The sequence below is a fragment of the Colias eurytheme genome, chromosome 7, assembly GCF_061535395.1.
Source record: "Colias eurytheme isolate Ceu_HAF_F1 chromosome 7, ilColEury1 Martin Lab GWU primary, whole genome shotgun sequence".
NCBI classification, from domain to species: domain Eukaryota; kingdom Metazoa; phylum Arthropoda; class Insecta; order Lepidoptera; family Pieridae; genus Colias; species Colias eurytheme.
In genome coordinates this window covers 2,666,590-2,694,156 of record NC_142986.1, presented here as the reverse complement: position 1 = coordinate 2,694,156, position 27,567 = coordinate 2,666,590, and the positions used below count along the sequence as shown (strand labels likewise).

Here is a 27,567-nt window from a genome sequence, read left to right as displayed (position 1 = left end):
AACAACTTTCTTTTTATTATAAAACATATATCATGCAAAATGCATACATTTTTCTAACTTGTCTTAATCTATACATTATATTTTAAAAAATTAACAAAAAAGCATATATTTACAATAAAAGTATTTGTTTTTTATATTTTTTATTGTCAGAACTTAACAGCAACACTAATTACCTTTTAAAGTAATTCATCGACTCTACTACTTTAGCGTCTCTACATTATAGACCGCGGTAGTTCCATTTATTTATAACTTGCTTTCCGCCTGCGGCTTCGCCCGCGTTTTCAAAGAAAAACCCGCATAGTTCCCGTTCCCATGGGATTTCCGGGATAAAACCTAGCCTATGTTACTCAGTGAAGATGCAGCTTTCTAATGGTGAAAGAATTTTTGAAATCGGTCCAGTAGTTTATGCGTGAAAACCATACATAATTACAAACCTTTCCTCTTTATAATATTAGTATAGAAGTATAGATATGTATATTTACTCATATAATATAATAATTTATTATTTTAGATGTACATCACGCTGCCTGCGACACACAGGATTGGACGGCTCATGAAAAATGTTGGAAAACTGAAACAAGAAGAAACATATTTTTGAGAGCAGTTTAAGTTATGTGTTTCAGCTAAAACTGATTAAGATCAGATACAGATTGATTTGTGTCACAACAAACAGAAAATATAGATGGGTACTATAACATTATACATTAACATTCTAGAAAATTCTAATCTTACTTTATTAACGATTTTATTGTTGAAGTTCAAATGTTAGAAGAGTTTTAAATAAATGTTTTGCATCGTTGCTAATCGATTATATTGACGGCAATTAGAGAAATTACCATGTTCTCCATAGCAGTTAACTGTTTTAGCTTCGTTTTAAAATTAATTCGCTGTGCACATTTATTTCCTAACGAGCTATTCTTACAAATTAAAATTTCTAACAGGTCGTTAGTCACGTATAATTTTAAGAATTATGTGGCGATATAATATGAAAATAAGCTATTATTAATATTTAGGGTTTTATGCGTATTATTTATATTTAATGTGACGACGAATTACCACGATGCGTGGAGTCATAACTCAAAAGTGAGTAGACCAAAGTAAAGTCCAAAGCAAATGACGACTCCAATACTATACATTTACGTAATTATTTCAGAATAACTTCCTGACCAAACGTTACGTGGTTAATCAGACAGTTTCTAAGGACGTAAACGGATCTAAGAACTGGTAATAATAAAAATGACGTTTGTTTACATCGGAATGATGAATCACCCGTATTTCCCTCAAATTCCTTACAGCGTCGTGACCTTCATAAGGCCGTTTACACACTGTGCGACGCTTTCTTCAAAACTACGTCTTATGAACTAGATTTACCACTTCAAACGTTAGTGTTTTATCAATTTATTTCGCGTAGTAACAACTAACAATATATTAGATAGTATATAATATTATAGATTTAAAGCCCAATAAATTTAATATTCAAGGTTCGCAAATATGGAAGGATAAAAATTAAATGACTTCCTTCAAATTTGAATATGAACAATGAAGTGGAATACATTATGCTTTATATCTTCTAAATTATATCGTTATAGAATTAATTATTCAGGTTATAAAAAGATCCACGTGAGGTGAATATGCTATAAAACACCTATTAAAGTAATTTAAAAAATTATGAACAGATTTTTAATTAAATACAATATACGAAAATTGAAATTTAATACATCGTACTTGACTGCTATAATCGCTCGCGTACGCAGAATTAATTACTTCAACCTCAATAAGAAAATCTCGAGTAATTTAACAACAAAGTTCATTAAAGTATTATCCGCGTAAACGGATTAATAAACAATATGTTTTGCATATCGCCTTTGGTATTTTATGCGACGTATATTGTATTTTGTTCGTCGTAGTCGAAAGTATGTGGCCGGCCGGTTGAGCATAAAAACATGTGTAAGATACGCAAATGGTCAGTCTCTCTTGATATATCTTAACGGACGAAGCCTTGACACGGCTGTATCTGCTAAAAATTAAAATGGTGTCGAGGATTGTGTGCCTTGCGTTGTTAGTGGCTGTGGCGAGCGGAGCCACGTGGCGGGGCAAACTACCGCCGAAACCTGAACATCTTGGTGAGTACTTAAACTCATTACAGTCAATCATTTTATTTAAATATAGTTCATGAACAGCTGACGGAAGAATCATTAAATTATAGGTCCGTTTATGTATATTGATATTTATCGAATGTTTCAATGTAAACATCCGCATATACCGTTATTGCACGCCTCATAAGCGAAGCGTTGAGGTGGGTACTACTGTCACTTCGCGCAAAACATCTGATTTTTCAAACTTAAAATGTCTTTATGTATCATACATTGCACTTGTAAGATAATACATACACACACATATTAAGAAAAAACACTATTTTTAACGTTCATGATATTTTTGATGTCATTTTTGTTATTTAAACTAGTTAAAAAACAGTTTAAAGAAGTTCTGTCTTGGACGTCCGTGTGTCTGTATGTGCGGATCCTTTTTAGGGTTCCGTAGCCAAAATGGCAAAAACGGAACCCTTATAGTTTCGTCATGTCCGTCTGTCCGTCTGTCCGTCTGTCCGTCTGTCACAGCCGATTTACTCGGAAACTATAAGTACTACAGTGATGAAATTTGATGGGAATATGTGTTGTATGAACCGCTACAAAAATATGACACTAAATAGTAAAAAAAAGAATTGGGGGTGGGGCCCCCCATACATGTAACTGAGGGATGAAATTTTTTTTTTCGATGTACATACCCGTGTGGGGTATCAATGGAAAGGTCTTTTAAAATGATATAAAGTTTTCTAAAAAACATTTTTCTTAAAGTGAACGGTTTTTGAGATATCAGCTCTCAAAGTCGTAAAAAGTATGTCCCCCCCCCTCTATTTTTATAACTACGGGGTATAAAATTCTAAAAAAAATAGAGGTGATGCATGCTAATTAACTCTTTCAACGATTTTTGGTTTGATCAAAGTATCTCTTATAGTTTTTGAGATAGGTTGATTTAACTGTAATTTTGGTTAAGTTATTGTGCTTACACTGAAAACGATGGCTGAACCTTATAAGATAGATCAAAAAATATACTACAGTATTGTACACCTTTAAAAATCCGCGATGATATAAAATCTTTATAATGTAGGTACTTTTTACGAGAAATATTAGCTTATTCAAGCAATACGCCATTAATCCTTATCCAGTAATGTACCTTAAATACATTGTGCATTTGATAAAGTTTAATATTACAAATGTGATTGTTGAGTAATAATAGGTTAAACATATCCATCGAACCAATATTTTTAAAACGCGTTAATCCTATAGATTATTATTATTACATCGATTCAAGAAGATCGGTCGCTCGCTGCGCTGCAGCGCGTGAGTTGCGGGGCTTGGTCTCGCGCGGGGGCGGGGATAAGATAGCTAACCGCGTCGACCCGAACGGGCAGACACGTGAGGGCAGACGTCGTTGTCACTAAGAGAATTTCATCGTTCCCATTTATTAATATTGAATTGTACCTATTATAAAAAATAAGTAAGTAGGTATACTGGTTTAATAGGTGCTATTAAACCGGTCACGTACTAATAAATCCCCCAATAATATAAATTCATTTGTTTTTGGTGCAAATTTTAGTGTTTCGTAGCAGGTTTTTAAAATTTCTAAAGCTTATTGTATATCATCTAACAATGGATACTTTAGATAATACGTTTTCCTACATTCTGAATTATAATAACTATATCGAAGATGATGTGGTTCGCGCATTTCATGAAAAGTTACTTCGGTGCACATCATTTAGACCGCGTGAGCTAGAATTATTTCAACACCCTGAACTGATTGAACCTGTACCTAAAAATGAGACGCACCTTCAAGTAATTTATGACGGTGACGTGGGATTAGTGGGGCACTGGAGTTGTATTTATTACATTAATGGAATACTGCGTGTGTACGATAGTCTTGTTGGTGTTCTAGGAAAATCGCAAAAAATATATGTAAAAGCCTTGTTTCCGTATCTATCGGAGTCATGTATTCAGTTTCCAAGTGTTCAGCGACAACCGAATACTATTGATTGTGGTTTGTTTGCCATTGCTTTTGCCACCTCTTTAGCTTTAAAAACGAACCCTTCTCAATTTAATTACGTGCCAGAAATGATGAGACCCCATTTGCTTGAAATGCTTTTAACCGATGGGCTTTTGGCTTTTCCCGCTACGAGCAGGCGTTCACCAGGACGTGCCCCTTCTAATCTTTTCAATAATATAGCCCTTAAACTGGAGACAAATAAACAGAAACAGACTGAAAAGAAACAGAAACACCGTTCACAAAATTCAATAACATCCCACAGTCAGAACGATAACTTAAATTTTAATCAGAATTACGAGTATGTTATGGAGGAAACACAGAGCATAGCGAATAACTGTACTACTATGGACGCGGAACGTATAAAACAAAACAATAGAGATAGAAAGAGGCTGTCCAGATCTAATAAAGATGTTTCAATTAGAGAAAAAGAGAGGAACCAAGTCGCTAAAGAGGTTCTTAGGTCCAACAAACGAAAAAAGTGTCATGAACAGGTAGTGAATAGTTCTCTTCGCCGAAGCAAACGTTTAAATCTAGAAATAAGGCAAGTTGAGCAAGAACGCGACACTGAAGCTCATCGAGCTGCCCGTCAAGATGACGAGTACAGACGAGATGAGCAACAGCGTAATACTCAAGCTCATCGGGTAGCTCGAACGGATGTCCGATATCGACAAGCTGAGCAAGAGCGCGACACTGAAGCTCATCGAGCTGCTCGTCAAGATGACGAGTACAGACGAGATGAGCAACAGCGTAACACTCAAGCGCATCGAGTAGCTCGAATGGATGTCGAATTTAGAGAAGCTGAGCAAGAGCGCGACACACACGCTCGTCGTGTTACTCGAGAAAACGAGGAATATAGACGAAATGAACAGATGCGAAACAGTGCTGCTAGACAAGAATTACGATCGAAGCAAAAAGATTCATGGGACTTAACTGTACAAAATTATTTAAAAAATATTAAGGAAGGAAACACGCATCCTTGCCACTGCTGCGGTAGATTGTGGCACATTAATTCTATAAAAAAAATATCTAAGGATATTGCTTTAAACAAATATGGACAACTATTCGTGGATAATGTTTTCCATTTAAATCCAACTCAAAATTACGGAGAATTTTGTTCCACATGTGCAAGATATATTAACAAAGGTACTATACCTAGGCTTGCGAGGGCGAATGGTTTAATTTTTCCCTGTATTCCAGAAGTATTAAAAGACTTGACTCCTCTGGAAGAGCGTTTGGTAAGCCCACGCCATGTCTTTTTGAAAATTGTTCGCAGGGGTCAGGGTTTAGGATTCCAACATGGCCTTCAAGGTAACGTTGTTAATGTTCCAGTGCTAGTTAACAACATGGTCAGTGCTTTACCTCGGTCCGTAAATGACGACAACGTAATTACAGTTGAACTGAAACGAAGGTTTTGTTATAGGCACGGCCGCAAAGAACAAGTACGGCCTGAATTCGTGCGTAGGGCCGCGCAATATTTAGTACAGTGCGAGTTATTTCAGGAAAACGGTGTCGCACTAAATGTATCTTGGGCAGGTAATGATCCTGAAAATGAAACTAGATGTACATGCGATGCCGATGCTATCGACGAAGAGACTGTAGATTCTACGGAAGGTGTTGAACTTAACCCAGGAGGTACAGAAACACTTTTGGATAACAATCAGGATGTTATAGTACTGGCTCCCGGTGAAGGACAGCGCCCTATCTCTTTATTATTTGATGAGCATTTAGAGGAGTTGGCATTTATAAAAGTTCATTGCGGCGTCAAACGAGATTTTAAGATTAATTTGAGACATTCTGAAATAATTAAATCGGAAATATCAAGACAAGACCGACGAGCTGTTCGACCGGATTATCTTTTTACTGCTCTAAAAAAACAGCAAATGACAATTGTAAAAAATAGTATAACAACATGTCTTCGAAAAAAAACTGTTAAAGGAACACCAGTTTTAGCCAGTAATGTTCTAGATATGAACTATATAGATAATTTAGTTCAGCACGACGACGGGTATCGCGTACTTAGTGGCATTAGAAATTCTCCTTCACACTGGGAGGGAGAAAAGAAGAAGGTATTAGCCATGATAAGACAGTTTGGAGTACCATCTTTCTTTTTGACGCTGTCGGCTGCCGAAGTACAGTGGCTAGAACTTCTGGTAATGCTAAAGGAAGTTGTTGACGGTGAAACTGTTTCTTTGTATGAAGTCGAAAATCTAAGTTACGAAACGAAAGCGCGGCTCATTCAATCCGACCCGTTTATATGTGCCTCTTACTTTGAAACAAAGCTAAGGGAAATTCGTAAAACGTGGTCTTGTTCTTCCGGTCCTTTTGGAAAGTATGTTATTAGTCATTTTTACTATAGGATTGAATTCCAGCATAGGGGCTCGCCACATGCACATATGATGCTTTGGCTTGAGGAGGCACCTATTTTTGTACCCGGTGATGTTGAATCAGCTGAAAGAGTCGTCCAGTTTGTGGATAACATTTTAACTTGTGATAGCAATGAACTAACAGAGGATATTCTTCATGTTCAAAAACATAAACATACGCACACGTGTAGGCCCAAGCCGGACAAACTTTGCCGTTTTGATATACCGTTTTTCCCTTTAGATTCCACTCAAATACTAGTCGAACTTCCAAAGGATAATGCTTCTTATAAAAGGGTCAAAGATATTGCAAGAAGTATCCAAATTAAAATGCAAGATATTCCACCTGAAATAGAAACATTTACAGATTTTTTGGAATTCGTAGGTGTTACATATGAAAATTATATTTTAGCTATAAGAAGCACTTTAAAGAGGCCCAAAGTATTTCTAAAGCGGTCTCCAAAAGACACGTATATCAATGCATTTTCTAAAAAAATCATAGAGTTGCATAAAGCAAATATGGATATCCAGTATATAGTAGATCCATTTGCTTGTGCAGTTTATATTGTGGATTACATAAATAAGGCAGACAAAGGTATGTCACGTCTTTTACGTTCCGCCATAGAAGAAGCTAAAAATGGCAATAGCAGTATAAAGGAGTCCTTGCGTAGCGTTTCAAATGTTTTTTTGAACGCTAGTGAAATTTCTGCTCAAGAGGCCGTGTACTGTCTAGCAAGTTTTCCACTATCGAGAGCTAGTGAAGGAGAAATATATGTTAACACTAGTCTGCCACAGGAAAGAGTACATATTTTAAAAAGTACGCGTGAAATTCAAAATTTAGATCCTAATTCGGATGATATATTTCAAAAAAGCTTCATTGATTATTATACTAAACGACCAATTGCATTAGAAAATGTCAGTTTAGCCTATTTTGCAGCCTATTATTATTACTCGAAACGCCGGCCGGTCGCTAGTGCTACCTATCTAGATTCTAGTGACGACAATGACCATAGTCAAGAAATGGACGAAAACAACGGCAGTTGGCTTCCCCTACAAGACAATTTGGGATTTATAAGGCAAAAAATAAAACCCAGAATAATCCGTTTTCGCCGTTACAGTTATCATGAAGACCCAGATAACTTTTACCGAGAGCAAATAATGCTCTATATACCTTGGCGTAACGAGGAAGAGGAATTAATTAATCCTGATTTAGATTTAAAAAATATTTTTTTGCAACATAAAGATTTAATACAAAATGAAAGTGATCAGTTTAACAAGCTTGGAGGGCCAGACCAGTTCGAATCTTTATTGTTAGCTATAAGAGATGCTGATTCAAATGAGGAAAATGAGGAAATTAATGAGAGAGGGGTAAATGGGGTAGAGCCTTTCGGAGACTACGAATTTGAAACTCAAATCGGAGATGTTGCTGAGGACATTATTCCTGGCGGTCATGGTGGACCACAAATATGTGGCGATCCTTTAACTTTTATCGCTAAACCTCCGCAACTTTGTGAAGGTGATGTGCTTGATTTATGTAGAAAGTTAAATTTTGACCAACGAGACATATTACTACACGTCCTTGAAAACATGCGTAAGACATCTTCTCCTATTTATTTATTTATAAGTGGGGGAGCTGGAGTTGGCAAAAGTGTCTTAATAAGAGCTTTGTTCCAGTCCTTGACACTTCAGTTTAATAGGGAACCTGGCACGAACCCTGATGATTTAAAAATTCTCCTCACAGCGTTTACTGGAAAAGCCGCATTTGGTATAGGCGGACAAACCGTACACAGCGCCCTGGGCCTTCCAGTTTCGCAAGCAGGAAGTATTTTACCGGAACTTTCACCCAGTGTCGCCAACACATTAGCCACAAAATTGTCAAAAATGCGCCTTATTATTATTGATGAAATTTCCATGTTGGGTTCAAGAACTTTTCATCAAATCAATCGCCGACTACAACAAGTATTTCATTCATCTGTTTTATTTGCTGGCATATCTGTAATTGTTGTCGGTGATTTCAGGCAACTACCACCTGTCGGTGACAATTGGGTGTTTCAGCCTAGCTCACGAAATCCTCTTGCTGAATTATGTGGAACACCAATTTGGGATCTCTTTAGCTTAACGGAATTGCATCAAATAATGCGACAAAGAGATGATGTTGCCTTTGCTACAGCTTTAAATAATATGGCAAGTGGGACAATGACCGATGAAGATATAACACTATTTAAAAGTCGTTGTTTTAATAACAATACGTTGCCAGAGGAATCCCGAGGAGCCATTCATCTATATGCCAGCAATCGAGAGGTAGACAATCACAATAACGCAGTCTTATCAAGTATGACTACCGATGGAGCTATATCGAAAGCAATAGATACTGTTTGCGGTGAATTAAATTCCACAATGAAGCAAAAAGCTTTAGAGACAGTTTCCAAATTAACGACTCAGCAAACATACGGTCTTCCTTCGACTTTAGTTTTAAAGATCGGTGCTAAATACATGTTGACTGTTAATATAGATACTGCAGATGGCCTTACTAACGGATCTACTGGTAAACTATCAGCTATTGATTTTGCCATCAACAGGGCAACTGGTGAAAGACGGCCGTTGCGTATGTGGTTATCCTTCGATGATAATGTCATTGGCCAACACAAACGATGCAATGCAATCTCTTCGCTGCACCGTTATAAAAATAGACTGGACCAGGGCTGGACACCATTAGAACCGGTTACGTATACAGTAAAGCGGTATAAATCATCAAATTTACAGGTTCGGAGGAGTCAGTTTCCTGTTGTGCCAGCGGAAGCCATCACTATACACAAAAGTCAAGGTACAACCTTAGAGCGAGTGGTGATACATTTAAAACCTACAATTCAAAGATCAATGATGTACGTAGCGTGTTCTCGTGCAACTACTGCACAAGGTTTATTTATAGTAACTGATTCTTTCAAACCGCCACGCCCCCCTAGTTCTCAAGATTCTATAGTAAAAGAAATGGCTAGATTGCGACAGAAACTATTAGTTCCCGTTTTCCGATTTTTGAGGGAACCTCGTAACTGCTCTCAAATTGTGTATCATAATGTACAATCTTTAAATAAACATTTACCGGACATAGCCAGTGATCCACAAATATTATCATGTGACATTTATTTTGCATCAGAAACTTGGAGTTGCTTAAACGATAACTTCTCTTTACCCGGTTTCATAGAATTAATTAGAACAAATGGGCCGGAACAAACATCATCAAATCCTGGGTTTGGGGTTCTAGCATTTATTAAACCGAATTTGCCGATTACATCTCCTAAAAGCTACTTAGAGCAATCAAGTAGTGTTTCTGGACACATTGAAGGAGTCTCATTGGAGTATGATAATAAGAGATTATTTGCAATATACAGATCACCTAGGTGCTCCAATAATACCTTAAAAGAATTTATGAACAAATATATATTTAATGAACATTCTATGCCTACACTAATTTTTGGAGATTTTAACGAAGATTTCCTCAAACAAAACTACATACATAAATTTATGCAGAATGCGGGATATACACCTCTTCTCCAAAATTGTATAACCACTAGAGGTGAAACTCACCTGGATAATATATTTGGTAATTTTAATTGTGAAGCTGGTGTATATACTTCTTTATTCAGTTATCACAAGCCGATTTGGGCACGCCTATAGCACGGAATATTTATAAATACATATATAAAATTAATATTCATACATAAAAGTACAAGGCAAAATATCGGGAGAGTTTAGGCTCCATTCACCAGGTGTATAAATTGACATAATAAGTTTATTATATTTGCTGCTACGGAACCCTTTGTGCGCGAGCCCGACTCGCACTTGGCCGGTTTTTCTTGTTAACACGATAGCGACCGAAATACTTTACTAATCGAGTCTTTTTTTTTCTCTTACGCTTGAGTATGCTCAGGAATAGAACCCTTTCATTTTTCAGGGTCTGATTCGATGTGGTTTAATTGTTATTAAATAAACAAAAATAATAATTAATAAATATTTATTAAAAAAAAATTATGAGGCGTGCACTTTTGGATTTTCCAAATTATTTTATATTTGCTACAATTTGAGGAATTCCATAAATTCCATACATTTTTGTGATAGATAAAACTTATGATGGAATTCAAATGCTGTTCGCTGTTGCTTCTGAATAATGAGTTGTTTGAGGAAAAATGTGTTAGTAAAGCTCTTAGTGCTCGTTTTAATTAAAATTTTTGATTAAGTAGGTATTTGTTTGTGTTTCTGTGGAATACTTTGGATCATTTCGTATACTCTTACATTTCTCTGTATTGATTTATTATAAGTGTGTTAACAGATGAGGTAGACCTCTACTTCACTTCAATACATAAAACTGAAATATTAATTGTGATATAAGTTTACAAAACAATTTTATTTCTATAAAACGATTAAACAATGTGACATGATACGTAATACACTCAATTAGGCTTTAATATCCTGTATCGTGTAACACAAGAAAATAGCTAGTAATATGAAACTTTTTACGAAGCGCTTTCCCGCTGAAATTTTAAGTTGTCTGTTTTTCATTTTGGTAGTAATTTACGTAATATAAAGCCTCTTTTAATCTATATTTCAATATGTAAAATGATCCTCTTTGTTATTCAACGAAATTTTTAATGAAAGGTACTTTCATAGTTTTCGTTTCTTTTTAATTCACAATATTTTGGAAATTGTAAAGGATTTTATAAATGTAATAATAAGCTTCAATAATTAAAGTAATAAGTTCAATATTTTAAGAATTGTTATGTACTTATTCGTATATTATCTACGTATGATTAAAATTTTTAATACGTCTGTGGTTACTTAAAGTTTACATAATAGTGATAAGCCACATATTTCGGACGATTATGAATAAATTTAAATTAATCGAGTACTCTAGAATGGATTATATATCTTACTAGCGGTCCGCCCCGGCTTCGTCTACGCTTCGTTTACGTTTTTTTTTTCATAAGAACCATCCTCGTACCTACTCCGCAGCGCAAGCGATGACAGAATTTTTATTAAGGAATTTTTTGCACCTTGGGTTACATTATTGCATTTTTGGTAAGGATCTCTAATTTTTTTGAAAATGCAATATAGCCTATGTTGCTCAGTGAAGATGCAGCTTTCTAATGGTGAAAGAATTTTTGAAATTGGTCCAGTAGTTTATGCGTGAAAACCATACATACATAATTACAAACCTTTCCTCTTTATAATATTTGTATAAAAAACTGCTTGACCGATGTGGCTAATTCTTACACATATAAGAAAATGTTGGTATTATACTCTATTCGATTTATAGCTGCCATTTATTTTTTACGTACTCGTTACAACATAAATAGCGGGCTCATTTTCTTAGATTTTGGAACTTTTTCATTCTCTTTTCATGCTCATTTATCCTTGTTCTAAATAATTTAATAAGATATTGTCAGCTTTGTCGATCGATGTTGAGATCGTGCGATCATGAACTTTAGGGTTATCTGTCATTTCAATAATCACTTGAAAGGCCAAGTGTGTGTAGTATGTATTCATCATGATTATTAGGAAGGTTACTTCGTCGAGATCGTGTTAAATGTAATAAGTGCTCATTTAAACTTGCTTGTAATTATATATTGGCAATGTAATTCAACAGCTTTGGTATTTTTGTGTCATCAGGGTCGATCGATTATTGTTTATGTTTATATTGTATTTATTTTTATTCTCTTTACATAGAGTACGTACTCTTTATTGTAAGCTCTACTTTCGTGTCTTAAATATAATATAGGTAAGTAATGTTTTCAGAGTTTTAGAAATGAGAGCACCAAGTATTATTTTGATGATGACATACTTAAACATAATTATTAATTAACACAGTCAGTGCTTTTATTTTTATCGAACTGTTATAAAACAAACAAGAAACGCGCCCTTTATAAAAAAAAACTAAATATTTTTAATATAATTAATTTGTTATTCAATAAAACGATATAATATTACGGAATTAAAAACACTAATAGCTAACGAAGCGATGTGAAAAAATTAATGAATTAATCATTACATCGTCGGAAAATTCATCACTCATTGACAAGGATGGCAAGCGACGCAGAGACGCCATTTTGCGAGTCAATTACACGTTAAAAGTAAAATGAATGGCGACAGAACGGCGCCAACGTGATTTAAAACATCGATCCAGATCTTTTTTCCGCACGATTGTCTTGTTAAACGAATAAAAAACACATTTGCATATTAATAGGACGGATTATGTAAAAATCGTAACGATGCGCGACGTCTAGTCTTTGGTTTGGCGCCAATTCTTTATCGTGACGGATCTTTGTTTTTTTTTCTAATTGTCTACGTCGAGGATCCTATCTCCATAAACATGATGCTAATTTAACAGACACATTTTAATTCTAGAAAGTTTCTATTTTTAAAAATAACATCCCAATTGAATTTTTATGATGGTATTTTTTTAATAACGTCAAGAAGCACTCAATGTTATGTTATGTATTGAACGCACAACGAACATACACAGCACATTAACGCTGAAAGTTATGTTTGCGGATTTACCACCGTGTTTTGATGACAATGTGTATTTTTAACTTGAAGCTTTCATCCAGAATCTTCCTCGGAAAATATTTTTTCAAATGAAAACAAAACCCCCGTATTTCCATTGAAGTTAGCGTGTATCTTTCATCACGAAACCGAAAAACGTACCTTGCATGCATACTTTTTTCTCAGCACGAATAAGCTGGCTGAGGTCATGGTCCTCATTTGTAAACATCCTTCGAGTTACTATTGAGGTTTTGACTGATAGATGAACTTTTTGCTGTGTTTACTTGTTTATTTTGGCATCTAAGGATTGTCAGTTCCGCTTTAATATAAACAAGGTTGTTTTTTATATGTAAACAATACCGGTCGTTGGTTTTGGCGTCACTACGAATTTATTTACATTATGAATAATCGCCCATTTAGAAAATGAATATTATTTTTTTTACGTTTTAATGAATACTTTGTTTTTAAAATATGTAGTACATACCTAATATTATCACTATGATACCTAGTTCATGGAAAAATAATATTATGCTAATTAAGTTATTGATATTCATACGATTTGATAACGTTTTTAATCCACTCAAGTATATTATGCATTATTATATAGGATTATTTAAATATAACTATTGATTGAAAATCCATTAATTAATTTAATTGGTTAGCAATATTTTTAAATATTTTATTAACTTCCTTTAATTATATAGGTATTTTAATTTAAGAACGCGAATGCTTCGTAATTTTTTCGTATTTTTTTTAACAATATTTTTTTCTTTATTTTCAGCCCACAAAGAAGGTTGCTATGTGAAAGAAGTTGGTGACGTCATACCTTTCGGATCTTACGTTTCCCCTGTTGGAGTTTGTTATAGAATAGAATGCGGCAAACACTTGATACATTATGCCTCGTAAGTATTTTATTTTAATCTAACTCAAACTTTAATATTTAATTTCATAACACATAGATAAAGTTACTACCGGTTCTCAATAGAAAAAGCTGACAAGAAACTCTACTGATTCTCTTTTCAAATCTTATTTTGATTTGTTGTAACTGGTACAATATTTTAATATAATTTGAAGGCATCATACACATTAAATTGATCACTTTGTATTTGAAAAAAAAAAACAAAGAATTTCTCTTTAATCTTTCTGTACCATACAGGTATTAAGTCGAATATGTTTTTTTTCAGGTGTGGCGCTGTATTGCCACCCGAGGTACCAAACTGTTATCTCACAGACGTTGACCTGAGTAGGAGCTACCCAAGTTGCTGTCCAGATATCAAATGTGATGTAGACAATAACCTTATTTAATAACCAGAGCAAAAAAAAAAAACATAGAGGAAGTTTGTGTCTCTTTGGAATAGGAGGGACGAGAAGCAATGGTTACCATGGCAACGTTAAATGCCAGACATTAGATGTTATCTAGGCAAAAACTGAATTTAGTGGACCAACACCAAAAATTAGACCGCATAGAAGTCACTTCGGCGTAGAAGATTTGCAACGGTTACCATGGCAACGGCAAATGCCAGACATCAGATGTGACGTTGAAATTAGAGTAACCGGCATTAAAACAAGACTACAGAAAGAAGTTTGGGTCTTTTGTGAGGAGGTGAATTATGCAGTACGGATTGCATGGTTACCATGGCAACGTCAAATGTCGCTCACGTATTGGTTAAAACAGTGGAGTATGTTAGGGTAATTCTAGACGGACAAAACTTTGTAAAGTTTGTCATTTTACAGTGGTAAAGCTTTTTTACAACAATTTTATGGAAATGTCCCAGAATATATAGTCTAGGCTTACTTGAATTGGCATCTTAAGATTTTATTTAAATAACAAATGTAAATTAAGAAGCACCACTTGGTAAAAGTTAGAATGTTTATATTTGAGAATAATATTATTGTTATTTTCCTGTTGAAGTTGCGAGTATTATGAAAAACAGTATAAATTAACAAAAAAATAGACATTGAGTGTTGTTAAAAAAATAATTGTATAATCAGAAATAATATTATTTTAAGTATTGTTTTATGTTTAAAAGTTTGAATTCCTTGATAACATTACACTTAGATCAGGTCTATACTTTAATAAAATTTGAATGTAATTTTGGTAAAAATATTATGATTGTAACCATCTAGGTTACAATCATAATATTTTTGTGTGTTTAAGGCTTCATTTAAATTCTTCTCTATAAAATATAGAGATTACTCATACACGGACCAATAATATATTATGTAGTATTGTTACAACATAGCACAGAGAAATAAGATGGTATGTATTGTTACAACTTAAATCTGCAAATAAATAAATATTATGTTACGATTTTTAAAATAGCCTTAAAAAGCATATTTTTTATTTGTATTTAGCGGACCACTTATTAGAAAATAGTTATTTAACGTTGCTTGTTTAAGTGTATTTGTGAAAAAAGAAGTATTTTAAGTTTTTAGTACGTGTGATCCAGTGGGTGCTCAAAGACTTTTTGTTAAGAGTTCCTTTTTTTAAGAGTTTGTGATGATTTCGATATTATCTCGCTCTAGAAGCTATCTTGCCACCAAATTGTTATTATTTATTTAATTGAATAAGTTATTGTAAATTGTTCTTTATTTTAATCTACTTAAGACATCGTATTCATTATCAATTTGGTTTCTACGATGTTAAAGGACGATTAAAATGTTATGTAACTTAATGTTTAAGTGATTTTATTTGTAACTTTAGTATAAAATACTAAAATAGAAATTGTAAGGTTTTAAAAATGCAATAAAGTACTTTGTTTACGTTTAATGGTGTGTGTTTTGATTTCAAACAATACTTTACCCAAATAGGTAATTGAATAGTTTAACAAACAAATAAATAATTTAAGAGAAGCAATCCTTAAAAGTTTCTTTGTATCGACAATCATTAAATTATGACAAGTATAGTAGGTATTATCTGTGCTATGACCTAAGGCTCATAAGTCATAGTAGTTTTACACTAACGTATTTGTTCCCTGAAAATTAAGAAACCCGCATTTTATAACAATCAATAAAAAGCCAAAATTTCCTATGACTCCTCCATTTCTTCACATATTATGTTTAATGGAAAATAATGATAATCCTTATCAGCATAACTGCTTATATGGTACTGACCTCAATGGACTTATCTGGACGACATTGGAGGAAGGAAGGATGATTCGTATACGACATTGTGTGACTATATGTAGTCAACAAGTAATGTCTTGTTGTTTTGATATGCTTAATAATTAGATGTATTTTAAAGTGAATGTGGCAGATTCATACAACTGTTTCACTGACCGATTTTCTTTAGTCAATGAAAAAAAAAATACAAATTGTTATTAATGTTATTTATCTATAACTAGGTTACCGCCCGCAGCTTCGCCCGCGCAGTCAAAGAAAAACCCGCATAGTTCCCGTTCCCGTGGGATTTCCGGGATTGCGTCATTTTCCCGGGATAAAAAGTAGCCTATGTCCTTTCTCGGGTATCAAAATATTTCCATACCAAATTTCATGAAAATTGGTTCAGTAGTTTAGGCGTGATTGAGTAACAGACAGACAGACAGAGTTACTTTCGCATTTATAATATTAGTAAAGTATGGATTATCGCTTCTCGGCCTTTTGGCTAAGATCAGTATCTGTTCTTTTCAGCTTAATATCTATACGAAACATTTAGAAGTTAATAAAAATGACTTTGTAAAGTATTTTTTCCTTTATCGCATCGATGATTAAAAAATATCTAGGTAATTGTCAATTGTCCATATTTATGACCAATGCTGTAACACAGGTCTACTATGATAATCAATCTAAATAACTGAAAGTAGTCCAGCATGCTGGTCTAGTATGAAATTTATAAACCCTCTAGCTGACGTCTGAGGATGTCAAAGTTCTCATGATATTTTCCTTCATCGATAAGCAGGAAAAAAAGCAGTTGTGGCCTGTGGGTGTGGAAAGCCGCATTTTGTTGAAGTTGATGCGCCAACACTGCTCATTATCTGTATTTAATTTACATAAAAATAAAATAATAAAAATCAATACGATAAACAAAAATGTGTACGCATACAATTTCTGTGTAGTTGGTAAACACTTTAGCCACCATGACAATTCAGCCAGAAGGATATGTGTAACAATCAAGTTCTAATCTTAAGAAAGTACAAAGGTTAGTTAGTTTGAGCTTAGAAGTTTCATACAAGGCACATAGCTAGCGAAAGCAGTAGGTACCGAAAATTACATGGAACTCTGAATTTAAGCGGATCTCAGAGAATGCACGTTTGCTTGCAGCACGGTAAAGGTAAATTAAACTTAAGTAATAAGGAAAATTACTTGTATAATATTTACTTAAAAGCGAAATAATACGTAACTTGTCAATACAACATCTGTTTCTATATTCATATTTAGGGAAAAAACATAATTTATTTCGATTCATGTGTGTCAATTTAAATGTTACAACGGCATAATAATGGCTCTACGTTATTCTATTAAGGAACGACATTTCTCTCCAAAATGAAAAACAATTTTTTTACCACATTTCTATTCAGTAAATTTTTCTTATTTCGATCGCTATCAGTTCTATAACGTTTTCTATTTCACATTACATTGTATGCGGAGAAACATAATAAAAAATTGATATGTCAAAGCAAACAGAAAGAACGTAGTGTGAAAAGACAAAGTAATATTCATCCTTTTGAGATAAAAGGTATGTACGGAGTTTCAGTTGATGTAAATTTATATGCGTCTACTTTATTTGGTTGCAGTTGCATTCGCAAATGGTTGGTATATCACGCTCCGAGTGCGCATTTTGTAAATAGCCAGCTTTGGTCAGGATTGCCGTTTTTATTGGATTGTTTATTACGAAGGTGGTGGTTATAGATCAGGTATTTGTGGAGTAAATGTATATGCTTGGAACAAAGAGTGTGTTAAACGACGTTTCCAAAAACAAAGAAGTAGACTGGTTGTTTGGTTTTCGTTTCCGTGGTAACTGTTAAATGTTAAAAATATGTTTTTGATGGTAAATGTTAAAAATATGTACTTAATGACGTTTCAAAAGTGCTTTTAGAAGAAGTCTAATTGAATAAATAAATGTTTGAGTTTGAGTTTGAGTGGGTTTTCAACCGATTGATGGATATAATGGATAAATAGGAAATTTTGTCATTTGGCCCCATTTTAAAATTTGAAGTATGGAGTAAACTAGGTATGTTGGTTACTTTTGTTGTAGAAAACATTTATAACGATAAAGAAGTGAGGATCTGACACCTGAGTACCTACTTAATTTTACTAAAGAGAATTTAGGAAATTCATTATTGGCCCACATTTCTGTAGCTTATAAGTATAAATACGAATAACATTGGATGTTGTCTTGTTTTACAAAGCCTAAAATGTCATTAAGAATTATACGAGTTTAACGAAAAAATAAAAAAAATACAGCACTAGCATTCCGCCACAACCATAAATAAGTAGTATTAAAGTGTTTGCGTGATCAAATCCTGGACACCGAGTCTCCGTTAGAAATAGTCAAAGCACTTAAAGTAGGATCAATCTTGGTATTGGAAAACGGATTGATAGGATCGGGCTCCGTAAACTAAACCGCAATTTATTTTTTCAATCACTCCCAACGCAACGCTAAAGGGTTTATTTTGCAATGCCGCAAATCGAAATCCATGTTACTGCAACGCATTTGCACGAAAACTATTAATATTTTTGGACTTAAACGACTTTGATATTGCGTTCGCTTGCGATATGAGATTTTGGATTTGGAGTTGGTTATTATTTTTCTTTGCAGTAAAAACTTGTTTCAAAGCGTACATTTACAACATCTTTTTATAGAATGCATAGCTTAGAGCTTCTTGCTTAGGAAAAGAAGTGAATTATTTCAGACTTTATAAGATAAAATGCTAGGAAATGAACATGAAACCGAACTGAAAAAGGAATTAGCAGTTAACTCAAGAAATTTTGTGCTATACAGCACAAAATTTTGCCTAAGGAGTTTGTAGAATTATACAATTCTACAAACTCCTTAGTCAATTCAATAAAATACGGTGTCACTGTGAGTAATAAAAAATTATATTATCCGAGGGAATACGATACTCTTTTTGTTCAAAACGTCTACATTTATTTAATGGATATTTCGTTAATAAAATACGCGTAAAGTCTTATTTATGTTTATTTTTTGTCTTTGTTAACATTACAATTATACTAATAAGCTCTAGTACTTTTGTCTTCAGTATTTTAATAATGTTATACAGTTTGTTTAGAATAAATTCTCTCAATGCGCACATTAAACCTAATTAATTTAATTTGCGCTTTCGTATTCTTAATATAAAGAAAATAGACAAAGTACGACATACAAAAATAAGGTCAATAACCAAAGCCACCAACGCCTTAAACTATGCACAAAAACTCAAGTGGAAATGGGCTGGACATGTTGCGAGGCTTGAGGACGAGAGATGGACCACGAAAGTAACTTTTTGGAAAGGCCCGATAGGCAAAAGGAATAGAGGAAGACCAGTGACTCGTTGGGAAGACGAGATCATACGGACTGCCGGTCCAAACTGGAAAATGATTGCACAAGACAGAGAAACTTGGGCATCTTTGGAGGAGGCCTTTACCCAATATGGGGTTTCTACAATGTATAATGAAAATATAAGTGTATAAATATGTACATAATTATATAACATACAGTAAAAATTGTATTTAAACAACAAATGAACGGCTATACTTACTACATAATATAATACAACAGAACTTACTTTTTAAATGTATAAATTTATGAACTAAATGTAACTAGGTATATCATAGATAAAAAAAAAAACTGTTTTAAATAATTGAAACTTGTAAAAATGCTTGAGTAGAAAATAAAAGGCTTTTTATTTTATTTTATTTTATTTATTTATTTATTTATTATTCTTAAACAACTAGGATTTAGTTAAAGAAGAATCATAATAATTATTAATTTCATTTTTAAATAACATAATAGTAGGACGGAAAATGGAATGGAAAAGGACTATCAAGGAATAACATGAGTTTAGTGGAGCGAAAGCTCTATGGAATTACATCCAAACAAGAGTCGATTCCATAAATCTGTAAGGTTCAAATTCATCATAATACCAAAATCCGAAAGGTTATCACAGCTCCCCAGGCAATCGGTGAAATAATAGCTTCATTTACACCATGTTTTAGATAGGTCCTATTCTGTCTTTTTTGTCATTTGTATGAAATAAAGGGAAAACTTATCACATTCCTAATCGATATTACCAAAGCGGTCTGTTTTTTTATAATTCTTAAGGAAATAATTACACAAAAACAATGATGAGTTTTTTTATGTTAATAAGTTGAAATATTAAGTGCTTGTGTATCGAAAATATTATTGTATAAAGTGTTGTGTTTATAATTGTATGTGTTCAAGAAATTGTATGAACATATTCGAATCTGTAATAAATAATAATCCAGAGTCTTTAAATTTGTGTTTATCCTTCCCATATATAATCAAATCAATCTTAAATTACACCCACACCCACAGGTTCCACTTAACAATATATGAAAGGAATCAAGATTTAATCTTATTATTGACAATACATTTTCAACACAGGTAATCCGAAATCCGGTCAAAAGGTCACAATCTCTAACCGATAAATTAATTATGTTCCAATAATAAGATAGAAAGTTCCGGACATAAAAAGGAAAAAGAATAATCGTTAGAGCGAAATTAACTCAGTGAGGTGTTGGTTTTAGTTTCCTCGAGAGCTGAATTTCTCAGTTTCCATTAAACTTTTAGGATTAATTCCTTCAATTATTTTCCTTATTACTCGCGATGGAAACAATAAAAGACTTTCGGTTTGAATGTTAAACAAACTTGAGATGCGAGGGCTGACGATATTGCATTTGGAAATCATTTCAAGTTATCATTGAGTTTGTTAATTAAATAACAAATGCTTTACTAACCGATTTCAAAAGGAGGAGTAACAATTATATATAGACTAGCTGTTCCGCGAGGTTTCACTCGCAATGCTCCGCTCCATTTGGTCTTCGTGATGATATATACATATATAGCCTAAAAACTTCCTCGATAAATGGGCTATCCAACACCGAAATAATTTTTAAAATCAGACTAGTAGTTCTTGAGATTAGCGCGTTCAAACAAACAAACAAACTCTTCAGCTTTATAATATTAAGTATAGATTATAACGATAAATATAACAAAATCATATGGAGACATTTAACAATAGAGACAGTTAAATATTATTAGTTTTCATCAAATCGACATGTTAGCTTTTCCTGTTAGCTATAACAATTTAGAATTTTTGTAAGGGAAAACGTTGGGCGTCTCCTGAAAAGGAAACCACTCAAGTTAAATAGGTTTGATAGTAATCAATTATAAAAACGATTCAGGTATACCACTCTATTATCAGAGCAATAATAATATGAATATCAACTAAATATAAAAACTTTAGTTGATAAAAGTTCATCATCAGGATGATTTTAGATAGTTGACTGCTTTTTTGAGTTTGTTGCCTCGACTGGGTGAACCGATTTGGATGATTCTTTTTGAAGTAAAACTTCTTTAGGCTCATTGAGAGTAATATTTCAAGTTCGCGTCATGGAGTAAGGCGACGATTTTGGTATCTTTGAATTTTGCCAAAGATTTTTCACTTCTGACACGTGTGCTCGACCCACACACGCTCTTTTTAATTTCTAAGCCTTCCTGTTAGTGTTTTTTTTTCCAAAATAGAATTATGTTATTCAAACACTAAATATCTTTAAACAGTACCAACCCTAGACAATTTTACAATTCTTTACGATTATTGCAACGAGGTGAGCGTCGCTAAAATTATCCTATTTGCTCTAATGTCCAGGGTTACTGGCTTTTCTTGCTTTTTCTTATTTTATAACACACTCGAAACCATTCCATAACCTTTCAATTACAGCAAGCATTTTCCACAACGTTTATTTTTCATATTAAACATTAAATCCTCAAGACAATAGCTAAGCTACCGATTTCTATTGTTCCGTATAGCGGATAAACAGTTTATGATACAATATTTTTGTGAGACGATCATTTGGAACGGCCTCGTTAAATTTTAGATTACGTTTTATTCAGTCTGATATGCTTTTTGTTTGTTGTTATTTAAGAAATTTCGAGTATATATTATGCTGTATTTACAACGACTAAGTAATTCTCAACTAAGCACATTTTGTTATATGATAGATAACTATGAGTATATATGGGTACTAAGTGCTTGTATGTATTAAATTCTTTGAAAATATCAGATTTTAAAAACACTAGTTTGATATAATTAAAAGAAGACTTCGACTGCACTAAAAATCAAGTTAAACGGATAGACTAAGAAAAAAACATAATAATATTTTATTACTTTATGGAATTCAAGCTTAAAGAATTCAAGAAAATAATAAGAGATAATAAAGTTCAATCATCACATAGATTTCTTTGTAGCACTCTACAATATTTCTAATAACTCGATTGTTCAATTTGAAATGTTCAATTCGATTGCCACTACAGGTTCCTTTATTAAACCTATCCGATATTGGATTGGAAAAAGTATGTTTTGTATTGGTAAAGGTATAGATACAAATTCTAAAAGTTTCTTAGGACTTGATGAACTGAACGAATTATATTTTCCGTATTATGTAGATTATTAATCAATAAAGATTATCGTTTCACATTCCATTTTTAAATTGAGTTTACGTTTGAATTAGATTGTATCTGTTTGTGTAAGTATGCAAAATAAAATTTGATTGGCACTAAATATCGACTACCTAGAACTACTACTTACGTTGTAAGAGATACAAAGTTGAAAAAGATTGGTGTGTTAGCTCAAAATACGAACTACTCGTTTCATTAGGTATCTTCTGGTATCCTTTCCAATATTATAAATGTGTATGGAAACATGATGGAAATTTCCTTTGACGACACGTATAAAGCCGTGGTTAACACCGTAACAGCTAGTATTTTATATTGGAAACTACCAACTTCTACGAACAGTGAAAACCATTATGTTTGAATTACTCGTATGATGACTATAATGACATCGTTGTAGAAATTAGAATATAACTGCTAAAGTTAGAACAAAGTTTGCTTCAATTCGGAATTTCTTGAAAGTTGTTAGCGCATAGGGTTGACAATTTTTTGAAAAATGATAGATATACAATGACTGACACACAAAATAATAGATATGTAATGAATGACTGAATGACATTGAATTTATTGACACAGAATTGAATGACATGTATAATTTCAAATTTAAATAGTAGCCAAGGTTTGTTCCATAATAAATAACGTCAATTTTGGTACCATCAATACTCCATATTTTCATAGTAGGTACACCTAGACACTATTAAATGTTAATGCAGAACAATATACTTACTACGTATATTATATTGAGCAGTAAAAATAAGTTGCAAAACCCATTAGTCAAAATTAACGCGGAAAATAAAGCTCCTCGCAGTAAAGTAAAAAACAGTTTCAGGATAACAATGATTTAATGAAAACGGAAAAGTTTAAGCATTTAGTTTTAAAAATGATCCCCGAGACGCGGTTACCGCTCGGTTATATACTGTTAAATTTGTATGAGTTTTTCCATTGAGATTTGTTTTTGGGTATTTGGCTGTTTGAAATGAATAACAAGGAAGTATAACTGCAGCTTGCGGTTATAATGAACTCTAAAAATGGTTTAATTCTCTTGGGATAAAGGTTATGTTTATAAAGCAATTTTAGAACAAATTATGGCTTATTAGTGATTCTTTAGAATAGAGCGTTACATACTTTCAATTTAATAGAAAACGGGGGATAAAATCTCGCCACCTTATCGAATTTTTCTTCTTATTAGAATGGGTGTTATTAACAAACATTTTACGTTGGATTATCTCTAAAGAAGATTACATTAATTCTATCTCTTATACCTTTAATATTTTATAACCTTTTATAATAATTATAAACAGAATAAAAGTTTAGGTTTAATTGTATTTCACAACGTAAATGCATTGTTCCTTTTATATAGGTATATCATTTTGCATATATCAACCTGCATAAATGGAATGTAGTTGACTAATGCGTGTTATTTCCGTAGCCAGGAATTAACAATGTAACCTGTTTTGTCCGTTTGTCCATTGTGAGCGGGGGAATAGGTCATAAGCTTGTTATATTAGTGTATTGTGGATACATCATACAATGTTATTGATATACAATAGGTACTTACAATGTCTTTTTAATAAAATTATTGCTTTGTCAATCTTGCAAACTGGAATTGAGTTGCTTAGTTGTAAGCTGTGACTGTTATCTGAAATAAATCAAGGGATTTGTTACAGAAGAATCGCAGATTAGTCTCAACTTCATATTTATCGGATTGGACTTCCAAAAATATTTCTTCATATGAAATTTATATAACAAACCTGAAGAGCTTTAATTGGGATACTACGGATTTTTATTTCTTCTTAAACCACACATCATTACGCGATGTTTTCCTTCAGCTGGAAATGGACCTTCATGTTCTTATTTCTCTTTTATTGCCAACCTAAAGAGATATGCGATAAGTTGCATAATGATGTAATGATGTCTTTCTTCACCAGCTCGCCTTTTACCCTTATCTAAAAATGAAAAAACTTACTACTATATGATACATTGTTATATTATCATGTATGCTGAATGAATAGCAAATCAATTCCAAGAGCATGATTAGAAAAGGGTGTCTATTAACAAGTTTATCATCCATGCATTTCCTTTTGCCTTTCTATAATAATATAAAAGATATATGGAAGCTGTTGTAGCATATCAATATAATGGGATTGATAAACCAATAGAGATATTAAAACGGAATATTAAAGCGATACTGATATCGTTGAAATGGCATCCTATCTCATTAAGTTGATTATAATTGACACAATTTCATTGTAATACACGTTTCAGATATGTAACCGTATTATGTAGGTAATTGTAATATAATAAGTGTTTGAATATTGGTGTTGAACTACTAAATATATTCCTAGAGCTAGTAGTATATGTACTAAATGTAAAAGTACTGTTTAGGATTGTGATGAAACTCCCTTTAAACGTCATTTTGTTGTGAGTGTGTTGAGTGACTTTTTGCAGCCGGAGATCGTATACGAGTGCTTAGAACGAAGAAGTTAATTTATGACCATTCCTTTTATATTTGCAACAACCAGAAGAAATTTTATCGATTAAATGATGAATATCCTTTCAATTGATACAATGTCTAGTATATCATATTTTAAACGACGAAGTGGGCTAAAATAAATTCTATCACAAATCTCTATTATTGAACTCCACTCATACAATTATACTAGGTACTTATAGTGTTGAAATTATGTTTTATAGTGGTCCTGTAATGTTTTGTTTTTTGGTACTTATGTTGATAAGTTTTTCCTTAATGAGTCGCTAACATATTCAGATTAAAGATTGTACAACTCAAATAAATAGTGACTATAAATACAATAATGTCGTCCGTGACTCGTAACTTCCACCACCGCCTTCCTGTCCACATGTCTAACCGTTGCAATTTAAAGCCATTGTCTTAATGAAACATTCTTAAGTCGTTTGTTGGGCAAACAAGGGCTCTGAACGAAAAATTAATTCTTTTGTCATTAGGCTGGTACTGGAAACTATGCAAACATAATATGGTTGACTAAATATTGACTGAAAATGTGTTGGTTTTACGTTGTCAAGTGTTGTTTAGTGATGATTATTACAACTTGTTAGTATTATCAATATGTTTGGTTTAGAAGATGATGCTAATGCAAAATAATTTTCATCATTAATAACTGAAATACGAACTTCAAAAAGGCTTTATTTACAAGGAGCTTTCGAGTACTGTTCCAATATATACAATAGGTATAAGGAGGACTCAAGTATTAATAATTGCTCGTGAGTGTACTGCTTATTTCTTCCTCTAGTATCATCAGATTGCTCTCAACGTTTAATAAGACACGATAATACCACCAAAACAGAAGCCCTATTACCATCTTAAACCGCTCTTAAACAAATCCTTTAAATTTTCATATCGAGCGTCACTCGAAACAGAGTACACTCGAGTACAAAATTGTTACTCGCTTTATGCATATTTTATAATATTACCACTTGAATCTTCTGACGGTACTTCACCCGCTTAGACGTTAATAAAATAATAATTTGCTATGAAACAATTTCGCTAAGATCGTCCGAGCGTACACCTGCAAGAAATTGGAGCACTATTTTGCATGCAAATTGTATGATTTTAAACTAGTTCAGAAAAATTACGGGTGGAGTTATTAATTTTTTGCTGACTAGAGCGCACTATGAGGCCGGGCGTGGAACTCTTCTAAGATGCACTTTGTTTGAATTCTTAATGAGATAGATATTAAAATAAAAACAAAGTTATCTTTTGTAGGGTTGATTCGAGTGGGCATCTCGGCTATTGAAAACTTTTTCTAATAAGTTTATTAGAAAGTTTCCAACAGCCGATATTATTGAAAAGAGCTTGCCTTGGATAAAATGAGATGAAATAACATAACGATTCAAATATTCGAATTGTATCTTTTGCGAAGCTTTTTGAAAAACATCCATTAAATTGGAAATTCCAGCGTCTATTTTTTATATTATTAGTGGCGCCTATAATTTTTGCATATTTTATCGCCTTGTATTTATATCACATTTTGGGAGAAATTAATTAATGAGGAACTTGAGGTGAACAAATAAAATAAACATTTTAAAAACTCAAAGCATGATGTTATTTCATCTCTGGCCACGGCATATCAGACAGGCATAGGCATGATTGATTTTCAACTTAAGCGACATTATTTATTAGCGAATACGATATTCCGAATCCCACATCAGAAAAAAAAATATAACACGTTCGCACGCGAGATGTTCCATTCGATATTTTTAATATTGCGGATGATAAAATATAATGATGGGCATAACAAAATATCGGTACGGTGATTTACTAAATGTCACCGGTGACAGGTGGAGTCGATTGCCGGGGGGTGTATTATGGAATTTTACACGGAAAATTACGAGCGATTTAGACATAGCCGCTTTAAGAGATTTCTACCCTATAACCGTATCTCGTTATTGGAGAATTGAAGGTGATATTTTATTTTGTGTCGTAAATCGCTTTTTGTTACGAGCGAAGCTGGCTGTAATAAAAATGAAGTTTTTTTATTTCTTGAGATTAATTGAAGTGTATTTTTACAGAATTTAAATATTTTTTTTGGTTATTTTGATTCTGCTGCAAAATTTAAAGATAAGGTCTACAGATAATTTCATATCACTGGTTTAAATTGAACAATTCACCAAAATATTTTTGTTACAGCTTTGGAACTCCTAATACAATGTACATATTGTATTCTTGTAGATAAATTATTATATGCAATGGTAGTTCTTATTAATTTCCTACTAACTTTGCACACATTCCTCTTACTTACAAAGATTTCAAATATTCATTCAATATAATTTAAATGAAAGCAACGACCCGTTTCCCCTATTTCAGATATATCCCCGCGGTATTACGTTTCTTTAGAAGGAAGGGAATTTAAAGATTTAGATAGACACCGCGGTTTTAAATATATTTTATTATATACTTCA

At 33.0% G+C, this 27,567-nt stretch overlaps 1 protein-coding gene and 1 pseudogene across 1 annotated transcript; both read left to right on the top strand.

The window, feature by feature from the left end:
• Window positions 1-1,958: 1,958 nt before the first annotated feature.
• LOC149906918 (uncharacterized) lies at window positions 1,959-15,113 on the top strand. The gene is made up of 3 exons (XM_090103956.1): window positions 1,959-2,123; window positions 13,780-13,900; window positions 14,183-15,113. The coding sequence occupies exons 1-3, from the start codon at window positions 2,030-2,032 to the stop codon at window positions 14,301-14,303; spliced, it is 336 nt and encodes a 111-aa protein (XP_089960082.1). The 5' UTR covers window positions 1,959-2,029; the 3' UTR covers window positions 14,304-15,113.
• Window positions 15,114-16,582: 1,469 nt separating this feature from the next.
• LOC149906917 (U2 spliceosomal RNA) lies at window positions 16,583-16,699 on the top strand (annotated as a pseudogene).
• The last annotated feature ends 10,868 nt before the right edge of the window (window positions 16,700-27,567 follow it).